The 19,553-nt window shown below is 34.6% G+C and overlaps 1 protein-coding gene across 4 annotated transcripts in view; it reads right to left on the reverse strand.

The window, feature by feature from the left end:
- Positions 1 to 19,553, reverse strand: part of LOC108741609 (nuclear factor NF-kappa-B p110 subunit-like) — a 33,764-nt gene that overhangs the window by 11,386 nt on the left and 2,825 nt on the right. For 3 of the 4 annotated variants that reach the window (XR_003232117.1, XM_025979485.1, XM_025979486.1), the window contains exons 2-5: positions 7,204 to 7,334; positions 3,921 to 4,081; positions 2,942 to 3,056; positions 687 to 825 (exon numbers count right to left, since the gene is read on the reverse strand). Coding sequence is in view for 3 of the 4 variants with exons in the window: in XM_025979485.1 (XP_025835270.1) it covers positions 687 to 825; positions 2,942 to 3,056; positions 3,921 to 4,081; positions 7,204 to 7,334 (546 nt within the window). In the remaining variant the exon portion in view is untranslated. Of the gene's footprint in view, positions 1 to 686; positions 826 to 2,941; positions 3,057 to 3,920; positions 4,082 to 7,203; positions 7,335 to 18,869; positions 19,132 to 19,553 lie in introns of those variants that run through there. The other variant, XM_018476460.1, reaches the window with a different exon arrangement.

The following is a 19,553-nucleotide window of genomic DNA, read 5'->3' on the forward strand; positions in this document are numbered from 1 at the left end:
ACCGTCTCACAAGTCAGTGAAAACGATGGCAAAAATTCATGAATTGGGCTTCGAATTGCTTCCGCATCCACCGTATTCTCCAGATCTGGCCCCCAGCGACTACTTCCTGTTCTCAGATCTCAAAAGAATGCTCGTTGGGAAAAAATTTTCGTCGAATGAAGAGGTGATCGCCGAAACTGAGGCCTATTTTGAAGCAAAGGACAAATAGTACTACAAAAATGGTATCAAAAAGTTGGAGGATTGCTATAATCAGTGTATCACCCTTGAAGGGAATTATGTTGAATAAAAAAAACGAATTTTGCAAAAAAAAATGTGTTTTACTATTTTAGGCCGGGGACTTTTCAATTGACCTGTTACTTTCTTTTGATATGTCACGTCGTACAGTTTGCAAGATTTTTTTTAAATTTCCTATTACGTAATACATCAAAGGTTTTTGTTTCCTATCAAGCATATATATACACATGACGGTTGCTGGCGGTTGACTATTATTTCCTTTTTATACAGCGGGCTCTAATTAGTCGATATGTAACCTTTTATTGGTAATATAATTAATTCACTATAAATTTAGCATCGAATAAAAAAAAGCACGGGGAAAAAGTGTAATACTTTTCCTGAATCACAGAATATAAATTAATAATAATCTCTATAATTAATAACTAAAAAAATGCGATAAATATTTAACTCACTTTGATTAAGTATGGGCTGGCTGTACACGGGTTTGCAAATTTGAATCATTTGTCCATTCAAATATTCATAGGCGTCGAATCTTAGCACGACTTTGTTAATATTTATGTTTTTAAAATCGTCAATTTGAAAACTGACTTCCTAAAAATAATAATATTTAAAATAATCGTTTTACTTATGCAGTTCAATTATACTACGGAATAGTTCTTTGATTGGGTGATTACTAGATGAAAATGACACTCAGTTTGTCGATTTTTATTACCTTTGAATAAATGAGATCGAGTATTCTATCGAAACTACAACGCACTGATAAGATCTAATAGGATCGAAATCGGGATGCGTGTCTGAAGGTTGCAACAGAACGCTTTGACTTCTGTGTACTTTCTTGTTCACTACCTTTTATTTGTTGTTCTTACAACTTTACCTACTTATAGCTCAAATTGAGACTTCGATGTAGTAGTAATTATTCCACCAGAATCGGATTGCCAAACTAAAAATGAAGATGAGTTTCATGAATACATTTCCCATTTTTCTTATGATATTCCAGGAGAAACTGAACTACGAAACAATGGAAGATGATAGCGATGAAGAATACCAGATACCACTATCAAAAATTGTTAATAAATATAAAGCAAATATACACTAGAAAGACTAAGACCAACACTGAAACTAACAAGACCAAGACTAAAACCAAGACCGAATATGCAAGACCAATACCAAATACGCAAGAACAAACAAAAAATTATTACTTTCGGTGGATTTATAACTTAAACTATCTGAGGAAACATTAATATATTCTTTTCTTGGAACTAAACATTTTTAGTATTTGATTTCAGCACTAACCACAAAAAAAAATACTACAGTTTCAAAAATGGGATCTACAGGAATGTCTTAGGATGAGTTAGGTGTTTTTTGTTCCTAGTTTGGATAACATATTGTAGCGAGCACGAGTGTGTTTGTGTGCGATCGGGCACACGTGTGCGTGAACGGCTTATCGATTCGCCGACTAGCGTAAATGTGTGTTTCGTACCTGCGTTTTGGGAAAGCAATTAAACAGTTCAATAAACGATCCGGATGTTTCTAGAAGGTTCCCGAAAGTAAACAAAAGAGTATTTAAAGGAAGAGACGATCGCCGAGAGGGAAGAAATAAATTGACCGTTGCAGAAGTGAATCGAGAAATAAAGTGAAATAAATAGCGCAGTGAATAGTGATATATCAACAGTAGTGTAAATAAATAGAATAATTTACAACCTAAGTTTAGTAATAATTTAATAGTGTTCTTAAGTTCTTTAATAATTAGTGTAAATAAATAGTTTTTGTCGTTATCAGTCTTAGAAGTTAATTTTGTTAAACCCACGAACATTACAATATGGTTAAAATATAGACATAAACAATTTTTTTTTAAATTTTTAAATACCTTGTGCTATTTTTCTCGCTAAAAGGTCAATCAATGCATTGATGGAAGGGCAAGTTCAAGAGTTTTTATAATTGACACTATTTTCTTTAAGTCATAACGAACTCGCATGTATGACAGAAAAGGCCAGCATTTAAAACAATTATTGTGTCGGTAAATTAAAAAGACAATAAGACATAGCACACAAGACCAAGATTAAGACCGAGACTATATCAGCAAGACCAACACCAAGACTAAAAATATTTGAGCAAGACCACAACTGAGTAAGCAAGACTAATTGTAAGCCCAATACCAAGACTGGGACTACATTGCTCGCACCAAGAAAGGCCCGATTTTTTCGTCTGGTGAAATGAAGAAAATTTTGATTACCACTACAAAGAACTAAACTCTCCACTTTCTGTTAGGTGGAATAACAATAGTGTCGTTATAATTGGTACTAATTATGATGGTATCGAACTAATATAACAAGTGAAATGAAAAGAAAAAACAAATCATATTAGTACCACAACCAAGGCTTTTTAGTTCCCATAATGTATCTATGGGCGGTATAGATCTTTGAGATCGATGTATTATCTACTACAGAAGTTCCATGCATGATAAACAGTAGTACTGGATTCTGTTCACCCATATGATAAACGTTAGTGTTTTTAACTCATCCAGACTCTATCAACTGGTTTTCCCTACACCATAGCATGGATTTGCTGTTATTTCAACATTATTTCAACAATTACAGTCAAAACTTAAAACTTTTTCATTATGTCAATAGTAAATTTTGATTACTATAATGTTAATTTTGGTTGGGAGTGTAATGACGGTAGGTACTATACTTCTTAAGGTACTCACCTCAAAAGTCGAAAGGTCGTGGCCATTTCTATGGATTGCTCTAATCCTCTGGAGTTTTTTATTTAATGTTTCGTTGGCATCGCGTTTTTTAGTAAAAATTAGACTACCTTGGAATCTGATTAACAAATAATCGAATTAGGCATTAAATTAGGAAACAAAAAAAAATACGTGTAATTATACAACACGCTACTGAAGTGAAACTTCTTCAAACACACAAACATACCGGGATAGGGGTTAAGGAATTGGTTTAATGGTATTATTTGTACACTATGCTTCGCACGGGTGCAATGCTCATAGTAAATATACTATAGAATGTCTTTATATACAACAAACACAGCTTTTTTGTCATTAGACAATACAAACCTGCCGGTACCCCCGCAACCGCTATGTCCATGCATTTTAAGTCTGTAATATATTCGAAAATATTCATTTAAATTATAGGCTGTAAAGGGCCATACTGATCTATATTAAATGCACAATGTATTTAAAAGTACTTAATTGGATAAGGATTAATGCTGTATTGCTTAAAATCGCATCGTAAATAAGCCATTATTTCTCGTAAAAAGTAAAGGATAAAAAATGGTTATTGTAGGTTATCTCTAAGAGAAAGACATATACCATCCCGGACTTTTTTGTTTTTAAGGTGTACAATACTGTAATATGTATATTATTTTGATCTATCTCGTAGGGTTCAGCCAGCGTTTGCAATGTAAGCGCAAAAAAATGTGTTTATTTACGCCATCACATTGCAAACCTCTAAAATTATCAGTGTTTCTCTACTATATCATGCATGTATTATACATATAAAACTTCCTCTTGAATTGCTCTATCTATTAAAAAAAAAACGCATTAAAATCCGTTGCGTACTTTTAAAGATCTAAGCATACATAGGAACAGACAGCGGGGGAAATGCGAAACGAACTTACCCTACCGTGTGTAAAGAAGTTTCACTTCAAAAGAAAAACACAACCCCACTTACGAGACAGTGAAGTTATTCTCTTCAGTGGCAGATAGATAAACTGGGTCGCGTATATCATCGACATTTTTCATCTTGAAGGAATGACAGTGTATTTTATACTGTTCATCTTCTGTCCTACACGCCAAACACCTTATAAACGCTGGTTTACCGTAATTGAACAGCTGTAATAAATGTTCAACATTTTTTTCCAATGTAACACAAACATGGACATTAATTAGTTCGTGCAACTAACACGTTCGATTTTTCGCTATCGTTACCACACCTAGAGATATTTCCCTAGACACAGGGAATCTAGAGTGAGTCAGCTTAGGCAAATGGGGATTTTATTTAATGTTTGTGCCAAATGAACCCTTTGAAAATTTCTTTAATCAAACCCCTTTGAATAAGCTCTGTTACAGTATCCTAAATTCGCACTGAACATTATTCCCACATCTATAGTCATTAGGACCATTTACTTCCCATGACAACTCATTTTTTATACTTCATTTACTTTCTGTAACGATGAGCCTCTTCCAATGTCTTGGATGCGCGCTGGCAAAATCGTTGGTAGGGAGAAAAAAAGCTCATTATACTCTCGACCCTTGTTCATTAAACATACTTTTTCATACAGTACCAGCCAAAGGTTTTGTTCAATCATGAATAGTAGTGCGAGTCGAAAACAAGCGTTGAAGCCATTAATATGTCTTCAAATATAAATAAACATCTCCTTGATATTTTCAGTAGTAAATGGTACCAATAACAGCACATTTGGGCAATGAAATTGTAGTGGATAAAATGGTCAATTTTTCCGTGCAGTACTGTACGGATTATACGCTCCTCAACGGTTAAGAGTTTGGCCGAGAGTTGTCTCCTTCCTTTTCTGGCCTAGTACTGTTCCTTTCTACCTTGCGCCGGTCAAACTGAAGGTCACATCGCTACAGAAAGTAAACGAAGTACGCCTCTCCTTTTAATACTACACTTCCCCTTACTTATTGTAACAGGTGGAACTAATTCTAAGTCATAGTTTAATATAAGTCTTGAGAGACCAACAACATATCACTGAAGTTCATATCTTACAGTTTTTCGCGGTACATAGGAAGTCAGAGACCGATTCATCTCGTTCTTCTAAAAATTTGGCATAAACATAATGGTATATTTAAAAATTTCGTAGCACTCTCAATAGGTTATGAAACTTACTGATAAATACTTTACAAATTAGCTGTGAAAGCCGAAAATTAGCGCCGACACGAGAACCCCTATTATTATCTCACTTAAGTTCTTTCCTAACTAATTTTACCATTTTTTTGCATACCCCATTTGATGTTTTCGTTTTAAACGAGTAATTTGCGAAATATTCACAGCGCAATAAAAATCCGATTTGCAATATGTACCTACTATCGGGTTGTTCGGAAAGTCATTTCGTTTTTTCCCGACAGAAGATTTAATTGTATTTTTTTGCACCCAATTTCACATTTAAGCCGTATAATTTTTATATGCTTTGAGAGCTCATATAGCAAGGCTTGTGTGTGAAAAATTCCAATTAATTCTACGCAGTAGTTTTTGGTTGGTGCCCTTTTAAATATGGAGAGCGATAAGCAGCATTTTCGACATATCTTACTGTTTTACTACAGAAAGGGTAAAAATGCTGTTCAAGCCAGAAAGAAATTGACTGATGTGTATGGAGAAGGTGTGTTGACAGTACGCCAGTGCCAGAACTGGTTCGCTAAATTTCGATCCGGCAATTTTGATGTCGAAGATGCACCACGTTCGGGAAGGCCGGTTGAAGCTGATAAAGACGCGATAAAGGCATTAGTTGATGTGAACCGGCGAATAACAACACGTGAGATCGGATTGAGGTTAAATTTATCAAATTCAACAGTTTATGACCACTTGAAAGGCCTGGGATTATCCTCGAAGCTCGATGTATGGGTTCCCCATGTTCTCACAGAGAGAAATCTGTGTCGCCGCATTGACGTCTGCGATTCGCTTCTCAAACGTCACGAAAATGATCCGTTTTTGAAGCGCATCATCACTGGGGACGAAAAATGGGTTGTATACAACAACGTCAAACGCAAGAGGTCATGGAGCAAAAAAGATGAACCGGCTCAAACCATTTCCAAAGCCGATATTCACCAAAAAAAGGTGATGCTGTCTGTTTGGTGGGATTTTAAAGGAATCGTTTTTTTTTAGCTTTTACCGGATAACACAACGATTAATTCGGAAGTCTACTGTCATCAGCTGGACAAACTGAATGATGCACTTCAACAGAAAAGGTCAGAACTAATCAACAGGAAAGGTGTAGTGTTTCACCAAGACAACGCGAGACCTCACACAAGTTTGGTCACTCGCCAAAAGCTTTTACAGCTTGAATGGGATACAATGCTACACCCACCATATTCTCCAGACCTGGCACCATCGGATTATTATTTGTTCCGGTCACTCCAAAATTTTTTAGACGGTAAAACCTTCACCTCAAATGAGGAGGTCAAAAACCTCCTCGATCAGTTTTTTGCCAGCAAAGACCAAAAATTTTATGAGCGTGGAATTATGCTACTACCAGAAAGATGGCAAAAGGTGTTGGACCAGAACGGTCAATATATAATTTAATAAAGTATTTGTTTGTTATACGAAAACTGTCTTTCATTTCCACAAAAAAAAAGAAATGACTTTCCGAACAACCCTATATAATTTCACTTGACGTACCGAGCGACATGGCCTAAAGGTTTAGACCACTGCTTAGCCGGTTCGATTCCGAGCCCGTCGTCTGCCTTGGTCCAAGTTTTTCTGTGGTTTCTTTGAATCACTTAGGCAAATGCTTGGGGCAGTAATATTCCACAGATGATAATATTTCATTGTCTTCCGTCTTCATTTCGTTCGTCTCATCTTTCTCACTCGAACCACCACCTACCCATTCCCACGCTTACTGAAAGGAGACTGAAGAGAGACTCCCCGTCCGAATGAAACACCCAAAAGTGTTTTGTTTCACTTGAAAATTCCCCTACTTCGAAAAAAATTGCAACCCCCTGGTGGTTAATAATGTAGTGTAAGCGGTTAATTAGCGGCTAACTATGACACCGGTTCTATCTGTCTAGAATTTTTCTAACGTATTTTGCAACAAAACGAAGTTAGCATACAAACTAGTTTTCGGATGTTTCCCGGGTGGCGGCTAATTTTTGGCTTTATTCGACGGTTTATATTACTGCCTGTCAATTTTGCCATGCCAACTTGAAAGGAGTAGGATTCGAAAAACGCAATTAACGTATTAAATATATTGATATAGTTGTAGAAGTAATAATGGATTTACCTTCACTGTTGGATACGATTTAGCGCCATTTTGTGAATGTAGAAGGCGGTGGATCGTAGCACCTTCTGACTCATATCGGTACCGAAATTTTGTAGAAGGTTGAACAATTAGTTCTAGGTATGGCCCTTTATCTAAGAAAAAAAACAAAAACAATTATTAATAAACAATAAATAGGAACACATTTCCAAAGTTTCTTAATGCACATAAATAATTTTTATTTTTTTTTAATTCAGAATATATTATTACACAGCAACCCTGACGGTCAGAGGTATTAAGATGGTTAAGTTAAGTTAGGATAATTAATTAATTAATGATGAATTATCTTGTCATTAAAATTGGAATTTTTTTTTTCAACTAGCCTGATTTTTTTTAAACACTTTGAATTTTTGTAAGGTCAAAAAATTCAATGCTTTACTGAATTGATTTTTGAGTTAGTTTTACCCACTGCAGATAACCTGTAATTAATGACGAAAAACTGCTGCTGCCATCAATACCTCTCCGGGAGCCGAACCATACTTTTTTACCCTCTTATTTTATTATTTTGATTAATTTTAGAATATGAAGTTATTTATTGTTTATTATAATAATCCAAAAGAAACTTAGCTGCCTTTTAAAAAAATCATTATTTTTTGAATAAATTATCGATTTCTGATTTTTTTTTATCAAACGTTTTCCAAATAGCCGTTTTCAAACTGTTTCACTTTAAATAATGTGTAAATTTAAAATATTTGTATACGTATTTTATCACAAAGACATAGACATTTGTTATCGCACAGATTAATGAATCCCCCTAATAAAGCTTATGTTTTAATCAATTTAGCAGAAATACAATTTTATCAAAACTTATTCATGTATGCATATTATAAATTGTAACTGGAAAGTCAACTTTTTTCGCATTGTTATCTTGCACTTGCAGATACTTAGTTTCCTATCATCATGTTTATTTATACGCATGAACTTGAAAAACAGTAAAATCTGAAATGCAAATGTGTTCTTCTCTCATTANATATATTCCAAATAGGCTCCCGCAAGAGTTAAAGATTAGATTATATCAATCATGCTTTGTCTTCTTTTGAAAACAAAGCGAATATCAGGAACAATATTGTAATGTTCTTGGGTTTAACAAAATTAACTTCTAAGACTGATAACGACAAAAAACTACTTTATTTACACTTATTATTAAAAAACTTAAAAACACTATTAAATTATTACTAAACTTAGGTGATAAATTATTCTATTTATTTATTTTCACTACTGTTAATATATCACTATTCACTGCGCTATTTATTTCCCTGCCTGCTATCACTGTCAATGTATTTCTGGATTCACTTCTGCAACGGTCAATTTATTTCGACTTCTCTCGGCGATAGTCTCTTCCTTTAAATAATCTTCTGTTTACTTTCGGGACCCTTCTGGAAACATCCGGATAGTTTATTTTTTCTTTGAACTATTTAACTGCTTTCCCAGAACGCAGGTACGACACACACATTTACAAATACGGCGCACCTGAAGAAAGGCGCCCGCGGCTAGTCGGCGAATCGATAAGCTGTTCACGACCACGCATAGCCGATGGCACACAAACACACTCGTGCTCGCTACATTATTATAAATGCGAACGTGAATTTGCTTGTTTGTCGGATTTTCACGTCTTAACTATTCAACCGATCATCAAGAAATTTTGTACACATATTGTTAGGGGTACAAAAAAGGACATAGGGTACTTTATAACCACAAAAAATTATGTACCTGACGGATAGAAAAAATTGGTTTTATGCGGTCCAATTCCCACCTAAACTACTCAATCGATCATAAAATTTCGTACACGTTACCAGGGGTACAGAAAAGGACATAGGGTCCCTTTTCTCTAGAAGAAAAAATGCTGTTCGCAAAACTAATGAAAAATACATAAAAATATTGAGAAAGTTATATAAAACATTATTTAAATATCTTTATCAATAGGGCAGGTTAGGTTATCGGGTTTTATTTAAGTGACCACCCTCTTTCGATACCCCACCTCCACCCGCTTGAAAATATTTTTTTATTGAATTTTAATTGAATTATAATGTATAAAAATTGACAAAATAATCAACTTTATGGGGGTGAGACCGCCGCAAATTTTTTATGGGGTTTTACTCAGGTGACCACCCTCTTCCGATGCCCCCTACCCCCACCCCCATCTAACCCCCATAACTTTTTATGGGGGTGAGACTGCCACGAACTGTTTATGGTACAGCGGTAGGGGAGATCAACCTCTTTCGATCCCACCCAAATTGGTTTTATGTAATCGATTTCACGCCTTAACTACTCAATCTATTGTTAGATACCTCTCACATTTTTACTTGGTCCATATTGTTTAGTACCAAACTTAATTATCTAATATCAAAAGTGCACTTTTCAATAACTTCCTTTCAAATAATAATACTTATCCTAAACGTATATCCTATTTCTTGTAACTTGTATTCATTTTTTTTTTTTTTCATTTTTTTGTGTTTAAAATCATCCCTTTTCTCATATTTCATCCTATTGCTGTTCGATTGTTACTATCAACTGTGCAATTAAAACCTCTTGTTTGTCGTTTGTGAGAAAACCCAAGTTATATATTTGATAAATGCGTATCATGTTATCTTAGAGATAGGATAATATATATCATTATGATTGTTCTGTTTATGCATATTAGATATAGTTTCTTTTCAATTCCGATAAATAGTCAGGTTTGTTCTCAATGTTGATAAAATTCTAAATATCTTTATTGTTAACAGATTACTTTATTATATAAAATAACCAAATTTTAGAAAAGAAGGCAGTCAAGCAATACATCTGTTGTCTATAACAAATTTTTAAAAACAAGGTTTTCTTTTTGAATAACTTAAGTCCCAAGATTCTTTTACATATCCACTTCAGTTTCAAAATTCATTATTGATAAGACTTATTGCAGTTTCCCATCTCAGCCTTTTTTTTTCTATGCCTCAACGAAAACCGTATTGTAGCGACCACGAGTGTGATTGTGTGCGATCGGGCATACGTGTGTGTGAGCGGCTTATCGATTCGCCGACTAGCCGCGGGCGCTTTTATTCATGTGCGCCGTATCTGTAGACGTGTGTCGTACCTGCGTTCCGGGAAAGCAATTAAACCGTTCAAAGAAAACGAGACTTCTCTGGACGGCTGGAGAATGTTCCCGAAGAGAGGCAAGGGAGTATAAAAAAGAAGAGACGATCGCCGAAGGAGAGTAGAAATAAATTGACCGTTGCAGAAGTGAATCAAGAGATAAATTGACAGTGATAGAAGTGAAATAAATAGAACAGTGAATAGTAACAGTAGTGTAAATAAATAGAATAATTACCTAAGTTTAGTAATAATTTAATAGTGTTTTTAAGTTTAATAGTAATTAGTATAAATAAATAGTTTTCTTCTTAAAATTTAATTTGTTAAACCCACGAACATTACAGTACGTATAAAATGTCTAAAAGCATCTTGGGGGTAAAAACAGTTGTATGTTAAAAATATACTGAAGTCAGTTAGTTGCAGTTTAGACCTTCACTTAATCGGAACTAGTTTTTATCATTGTTTTTGTACAACTATCACTGTACCAACGTAAGGGACAAATAAATTAGTTTAAATTTACTTCGCTCGCCCCTTTTCTTATTTTCAACTTGTTTATTGTATCGGCAAGCACATATATAAAAAAAGGCTGCCTGGTGTCGGAAGCCCTGACACGATCATCATGAAATTTTGTACACACATCATTCTAAGCTCCAGGGAAAACTTTATAACTTTTTAATACTTTTTAATTATTTCTAACTGATCTATTTTACTATTTAAACTGTTCATTTTTTTAAAGCTTCACTTCATATTAGTCATAGTACTAGTGAGGTCGTAATTGTCAACGTCGCTATTATCTTTGATTGTATTCTTTTTGTGTTTTTTTCAATAAATACTTTTTAAAAAGTTAATATCTCGACGTTTAAACTTAACTATATATTCCTTTTCTCTAGAAGAAAAAATGCCGTTCCCGACGACCTTAAGATGATGATACATTAGTTCGATAATTCTGCGACCTATACTTTTATGTGTTAATATTAAGTTAACGTATTAAGTCCCTTATAAAAACAAGCAATCTTGCTAAATTTGAATTTTCTCTTGCTCGAACAGGTTCAAGTTAAGGATATTTCACTAATTTTGTTAGTAAATTTTATTTCCGTATTAAAAAATAGTCGGTACCATATTTATATTACTTGGTACTTGTGTATTTCCGGTTAAACAAGAAGTGGTTTAACGAAATTTGGAATGAGTCCAACGGAAAACTCTTACACATATAAAAACATTCATGTATTTTGTAAACATATTTGTATTTTCATTTCCGTTACGAAACCACGGGGTACTGAGTACTGTCTAAAAAAATTTCTCAAATTTTTAGCCCTTAATTCCAATTTGAATAACATTCTATTCATTTTACAGTTTTCCCTTCGATAGGAAGCACGTAAATTTCATGATTTTTTGTTTAATTAATAGCCAGTCAGCTTTATAAAATAATAATTGATACTAATAAATATCTAAAAATTGATTTTTGATAGAAAATGAGGATAAGACAGATAGGTGGGAAGAATATTTAGGGAACCTATATGCAGGGCATGAGTTAGGAGATAGGAAGATAGTGTGAAGGTATATGAGCTGGGTTATCCCATAATGAGAGAGGAGTTTGAAAAATTTAAAGAATAATAAGGTGCCAGGTGAAGATGGGATACAGGGGGAAATTGTAAAACATACAAGACGAGAGGTTTAAGCTAGTTAGTCACATTTACGAGACGGGTAAAGTCCCAGAGGATTATAAAAACGGAACGTAGTAGTAACCATACCTCAAAAGAGAGGCGCGGATAGGTGCGAAACATTTAGCTAACTTCCCAATAAAATTTGAACCCCTATAACACTTTGTGGGAGTGGCACAGTGGTGGGGGACACCTCCCCCTTCGATCCCCCCATCGCCACCGCCGAAGGGGACGGGGGCCATCATCTAGACCTTTACCAAATTTAATAGATTAGTTAATTAAAAAAATTTAATAATTGTGTCATAAACTCCGTATCTACATTTATCAATTTCTTTGTAGTAAGATTGTACTTGAACTTATATTATTCTCGGTACTATTGTACGTAAGATAGTATCATCCTCGGTACTATTGCACTTCAAAGTATATTATGGATATAATAAAAACATTACATACCCACAAGCATATGAAAATCAACAAACTAATAAACTTTCGAGTCCCCATAACTTTTCATGGGGGTGAGACTGCCGCAAAGCTTTTATGGTACAGTGGTGGGGGAGACCTCCTCTTTCAATCCCCCTGCGGGGATAATCTAGACCTTTACCAAACTTGCTTTTGGAGTATATTTAGTATTTGCAGAAATATCTTCAGAAATTAATGTGTACAATATCAATTATGATGTATGTCAGCGTCCGAATGATAGAGAACCCTGTATATGAGACACACCCTATATGGAAGAAGGAATTTATTCGAGGGCCAACATACTGAATATTTCGTATTCTTAGGTTATATGTTACGTTTTCGTTTTGTAAACAAAGGAACCCTTTAAAACTTCTTAGAAGTTAGAACCCGGGGTTGGGACATTGAGGCTTATCAGCTTATGTGATCGAGGTAAACGACTGTTCACTGTTTAGTGATGGGTCGTTATTCCGTTAACGTTATTTTGGAACGTTATTTTGTTGCAACGTTACGGAACGTTACTATTTATCGTATAACTCGTTACTGAGGAACGTAAAGTGGCAAGCGCTGCAACACAACAGAACAGATGAACGGAACGGATCGACTATCGATAATTATTTATGTTTAAATGAATCTATCATATATTTATAAAATGTGTTTTATTTTAAATTTTATGTTGTTTTTATTACCCCAACTTAATTATAATTTGAAAATAATCGAAAAAGCCGTTTTGATTTGTTTCAAAATAACGTTATTTAATAACGTTTTTTAAAAACGTTATTTTTATTCAAAGTTCCAATTTGCAACGTTATCGAATAAGAATCGTTATGCCCATCACTAGTTAAGAGATTATAGTGAATCATAGATGAAACAGTTGTTAACGGCAGGTAGCTGTTATATATGGTATATAACAGATATATGTTACATTTATAAAGTAAGATAGTTATAATATTTAGTTTAAGCAAACATTCCCTATCTATGTTATTTCATATGTTCAACCATAGAAGTAGTGGTCGTTCAAAATGGCGCTACCTAATCAGCGAGGAGTAAGCGAGAACTAACAAGGAAAAGTGCGGGAAGGCAGTCTCCCGTTGTCGTTGTCGTTAGTCAGTCGTCTCGTTGTCATAGGCCTTTTTCTCGTTTATGTATATTGCTGTTAGTCGTCCATACTTGTAAATATTGTATATTGTGTAATAAACTGTTTAAACCACCAGAGTATTAGTTAGTCCGGAATAGTGCATATTGTGTGCAAGTTAAATACATAACAGTTTGGCGACGAGGATTTTGTCGAACAGCGTGGGTACCATACAAAAGAAAATCAAGTGTCAGCTTCCTTTAAACTATAAAAACATTAATTGAGTGCGTGTGTACATATTTTCGTTCTTTGTTTTAATACTCGAATTTAAGTAGAGTATCCGTAAGATACAACAAAAGAAAATTGGAACAAAGAATCAACAGTTATTCATACAAAATGGTGGACAACTGAAATGGAAGCAATGGAGAAGCCGCCTTCAGCAACGTGGTGTTTCAGCCAATATTTTCATCTCTACAGCATTTCCAGCCTAATGATATGTCGTTTGCCTCATCAATGGCATTGAAAATGAAATACTACATGTGGAGGGCCAAGTAATACCGCCACATAACCAGAAGAGGGCGTTATTGTTGTCCTATATAGGTCACAAAACATATCAAACCTTGCATACAAGCTGTTTACCATTGAAACCACGTGATAAGTTATTGTCGCAGCTAATAAAAATTATAAAAGACAGGTATGAACCTAGAAGTTTATTGGCAACGTGCAGATATAACTTAAATCAAAGAGTCCAAAGAGACAATGAGTCTGCCACAGATTTCATAGACACATTGATGGAACTTGCAATTCCATGTGAATATGGGGCTCATCTGGACGACACATTAAGGGACAGACTTGTTGTTGGTATCAAATGTAATGATACAAGGAGAAAACTTCTCAGCACTCCAAATCTTAATCTGGAAATGGCAAAACAAATTATTTTGCAAAATGAGGCAATCCAAATTCAATCGCGTCTATTAGCCAGGGCTCTTCCAGTCAACAACATCCAAAGAAACAGTTTTANTATATACATGTTAGGCCCGAAGACCGAAAACGCTCAGTGGCCGGAAAAAACGGCCACATCGCGTTCTGGCTGCCTTCGAACGCACAGAACGCGTTTTGGCTGTTTTTAAACGCTCGCAACGCTTTCTGGTAACTGTTAAACAGCCGGAACGCGTTTTGCCAATTGTTGAACGCTCACAACGCGTTCATAATGTTCGACTTGTATTATTTGCCGTATATATTATAAAAAATGGTACTCTCGAACGTCTTTATGCTCGCAATGAATTCACAATCGCCGACGGTAATTTGTTAATGAAAGTGAGGTACCAGCGGATAAAATCTCCCTACGATCAGCATCAACTCAATCATCAGGAAGCAAACAAGGTTTCGTTTTTTGTTTGCAAACAGTTCAAATAAGTAATGTACCTATGTAAAGTACTTGAAGGTTCGAAAAAAAACCTCGTTTGTATTTAATTGTGGTTGTCAAAAATTAAATCGTTTCTAATAAAATAAAAAAGGCATGAATATAAGTTTGCGTTATACTCCACATTAAGTTAAATGTGTAGAAAATAAATCGAAATTAATTTGTTTAATGAATAACTTTTCGCTTTTTCATTCATTCATTCATATATCATATGCTCGACAATATAAGTGTTCAGTGTAACTTTCTTCCTAGAACTGAAAAACAATTATAAGAAATTTAATATTGTTGAAATGATTCGGCGAGAAAAACCGAACCCATCTTTGGTATCCAATTATAGTTGTCAATAATTGAATTGTTTCCTAAAAACTGAAAAATGGATTGAAATTCATTTGTTTTATAAGTACAATATAAATCTCATTGTACGCAGGTAGAAAGCGNCAACTTACTTGTAAAACAGTACAGCAGACGGAAAAAAAACTCTTGTTGCGTCCAACAGTTGTCCTTCGCTGATTCCTGTTGTTGTCCAGGCGTTGAGGAAATTGTTCGAAGAGTTGAAACTCACCAAGTCGAGAAACGAATACACTTTTCCCAACAATGTAACAAATTTATCCCACTTCTGACACCAAAATTTTAATGTCAGGGCTTCTGACACCAGGCAGTCTTTTCTATGTGTTTGCCGACACAATAACAATTCCTTAATAATAAAAGGGGCGAGCGAAGTAAGTTAAACTAATTTATTTGTCCCTTACTTTGGTACAGTGATGGTTGTACAATGTTAAAATTAGAGGTTCTGATTAAGTGAAGGTCTAAACTACAACTGACTGACTAACTGACTTGACTATGTTTTTAAATATACAACTGTTTTTACCCCCAAGATGCTTTTAGACATTTTTTACATACGGTATTCGTTGAGACATGGAAAAATAAGGTTGAGAAGTGAAACTGCAATAAATCTATCAATAATGAATTTTGAAACTGAAATAGATATGTAAAAGAATCTTGAGTTTTCTCACAAGCGATAAACTAGAGGTTTTAAGTGCACAGATGACAGAAACAAGCGAACAGCAATAGAATGAAATATGAGAAAAGGGGTGATTTTAAGCTAGACCAGGCTACAAATTAATGACACAAAAAAATGGAAAACGAAATGAATACAAGTTACAAGAAATATGATATAAGTTTAAGATTAGTGTTATTTGAAAGAAGTTATTGAAAAGTGCACTTTTAACATTAGATACATAACTTTGGTATTAAATAACATGGACCAGTGATAAAATATGAGAGGTATCTAACAACTATATCGAATTTTGAATCCTGTTAGAATTGTTTTTATTTAAAAACGCCTATCGTGCGAATTTCGGCAATTATTTTAAAGCCTTTTTATCAAATCAATTACATACAATACATTCAACCGTCCATTTACAAAAATCACTCATATTTTGTTATACAATATACACGTTAAGCCCGAAGACCGAAAACGCTCAGTGGCCGGAAAAAACGGCCACATCGCGTTCTGGCTGCCTTCGAACGCACAGAACGCGTTTTGGCTGTTTTTAAACGCTCGCAACGCTTTCTGGTAACTGTTAAACAGCCGGAACGCGTTTTGCCAATTGTTGAACGCTCACAACGCGTTCTTAATGTTCGACTTGTATTATTTGCCGCTTTTTACCTGCGTACAATGAGATTTATATTGTACTTATAAAACAAATGAATTTCAATCCATTTTTCGTACTTTCATGTACTTTACATAGGTACATTACTTATTTTTACAAGAACAATTTGAATGACATTTCCAATTACATAGTACATTTAAATTGCGACACTTGCATTTTTTATCAATGCACATTCGTTTGCACAGACAAAAAACAAAACCTTGTTTGTTTCCTGATGATTGAGTTGATGCTGATAGTAAGGAGATTTTGTCCGCTGGTATTTAATATTGTTGAAATGATTCGGCGAGAAAAACCGAACCCATCTTTGGTATCCAATTATAGTTGTCAATAATTGAATTGTTTCCTAAAAACTGAAAAATGGATTGAAATTCATTTGTTTTATAAGTACAATATAAATCTCATTGTACGCAGGTAGAAAGCGGCAAATAATACAAGTCGAACATTAAGAACGCGTTGTGAGCGTTCAACAATTGACAAAACGCGTTCCGACTGATTAACAGTTACAGAAGGCGTTGCGAGCGTTTAAAAACAGCCAAAACGCGTTCTGAGCGTTCGAAGGCAGCCAGAACGCGATGTGGCCGTTTTTTCCGGCCACTGAGCGTTTTCGGTCTTCGGGCCTAACATTGCTTGCACGTGTTTTGGCTCGTTTTCGATTTTTGTAAAAAATTGGTCAAAGAATCAAATTTTGTGTAAAAAAACAAAATTAAGTGCGCGGACGCATTCCGAATGTTGACTGTGGCATATGGTGAAAGCTACTTTGGACCGAAGCAACGTTTTTAGGTGGTATGAGATGTTCTCAGGGGGCCGAGAATATATGAACGACGAAGAGCGTGCTGGACGTCAACAACAGACATGAAGTGAAGAAAATAGTATTGAACAATCGTCGAATCATCGTTAGAGATGTTGCAGAAAACCCAAACATATCGATTGGGTCTTGCTTGTATGCAACATTTTTACTGCAACGATTTTAATATCGGATCTCATCAGTGTGAAAGCGTTCGCTTTAAATATATTTGTTTTGGATATACAGTAGAACGCCGATTATCCGAATTAATTGGGACCGGGGTCGATTCGGATAATCGGACATAGACTGGTAATAAAGAAAAACGAACTGTCACACATAGAATGAACTTTATTAAGTTTAACAAGCTCAATCCTACAATATGTAAGTAAAAAACAAACGTTCCGTTTCATGGAAGCTGCGCGACGCAAAACATGTAGTGTTTTGCCTCTAGCTTTCAACCATAACAGTTGAAATATATTTGGACTCCAGCGAGTTTCCACTTGTGACAACAAAACAAAACAAAACAAAACAAAAATTACATTATGTACTTACTTACAGTGCTTGGTTTTAATTTTTTATATTACGCTTAGGACCGATTCGGATAATTGGCGATTCAGTTAATCGGCGTTCTACTGTACTTTTGTGTCATTGCGATTTACTGCATACAGTAAATCGTGTCGTATCGCATTGTGGGAAAGTGGTCTTGTAGTTACAGATTTGTCAAATACAAACGTCGAAATTTCCCCACCCTGTGCACATTATATGTGTTCGATACAAACTCCTCTAGGAACGTTCTTCGCATAAACTGTTCTACGTCTAGCAGTTATAAATTATGGGTTTGACAGTTTTGGACAAACTCACAATTTAAATTACCAAAAGAAAATAAATAGGAATATTTTACAGGCATTCATTTTTTTAATAGAGATACACACGTACGATACTATCAGTGATAAAAACAAATGTAGCTTGCACACATCACTTAAGATTATTTAGTTTTCAGTTTCTAGGAACTATAAATTACGTTCATTCCTTTAACATTTAACTGATAAATAGTAAAATGTTCCGGTCGTTAAGATAAACAATGAAAACTAGATTAACGTGTTTCCCAGTTTCCTTCATAAACATTGCAATATAGAGCGAAAGAAATGTAAGTAACATAGCAAAATGTTTTTCAAAGATGACGACAAACTTATGTTTCTTATTTCTTAAAACACAGTAGATATATCATGTCTTTAATTTGTCATTTTAAAAAAAAAATAGTGCCGATAGTTGTGAGATTATGAAAACTGGAGAACTTGGCCTTCATCCAAATAATAAACCGACCTTTTAGTGGACAAAATAGTACTACCTACCTGACTAAACTTCATGTCTCAATTCCAATGTCAACTAATGTAAAAAATGACCTGACTATTTGATTTTTATCTTAATTACAATAATCCTTAGTAAATATATGCATGAATAAAAACCAAAAATTCTTCAGGCGAAAATATACCTATCTTATTAAGACCCATCCTTTGGAAGTAGACTGAATGCAGTTCCGGATATTCGATATCAATTGGGACGTTAAATCGTAATTCCAATGCTGTTGCAGTAAAAGTGTGCAAAAATTTCATTCTTTAGATTAAAAAACTTTTAATGCAAGTTGAAGATTACAACACGTACTCAATAAAGTGTAGAGGATCGTAGATAAAACTTATCATTTCATTTAATTTTGTCGAAGTGGGATTTCCCTAAAAAAAAAATTATTCGAATGATGAGGATACCGTGGATAGAGAAGGTTAGAAATGAAGAGATATTAGAAAGAATAGGAGAACAGAGGACTCTATGGAAGTCAAGAAGAAAAAGATGAGATAGATTAGCAGGACACCATCTCACGCATCAAGGTCTAGTGTGAGACATATTAAAGGGGGAAACGGGAGTTAGAAGGGGTAGAGGTAGACCTAGATTACATCACTGTTCGCAAATAGTGAAGGATATGGATTGTTTTAATTTTAGGGAAATGCGAAGGTTAGCTCAGGATAGGAAAGAGTGGATGCACGTGTCCAAGCAGTCTTAGGACTGACGACTTATGATGATGAAATTATGGATTATAAACATTAATGCAAAAATTAATTGAATTTGGGGGTTATCTTTTAAAATTTAAATAAAACTTTTAATGAACTGGTGACTATCTATA

This window comes from Agrilus planipennis, unplaced genomic scaffold (assembly GCF_000699045.2).
Source record: "Agrilus planipennis isolate EAB-ADULT unplaced genomic scaffold, Apla_2.0 scaffold320, whole genome shotgun sequence".
NCBI lineage: Eukaryota > Metazoa > Arthropoda > Insecta > Coleoptera > Buprestidae > Agrilus > Agrilus planipennis.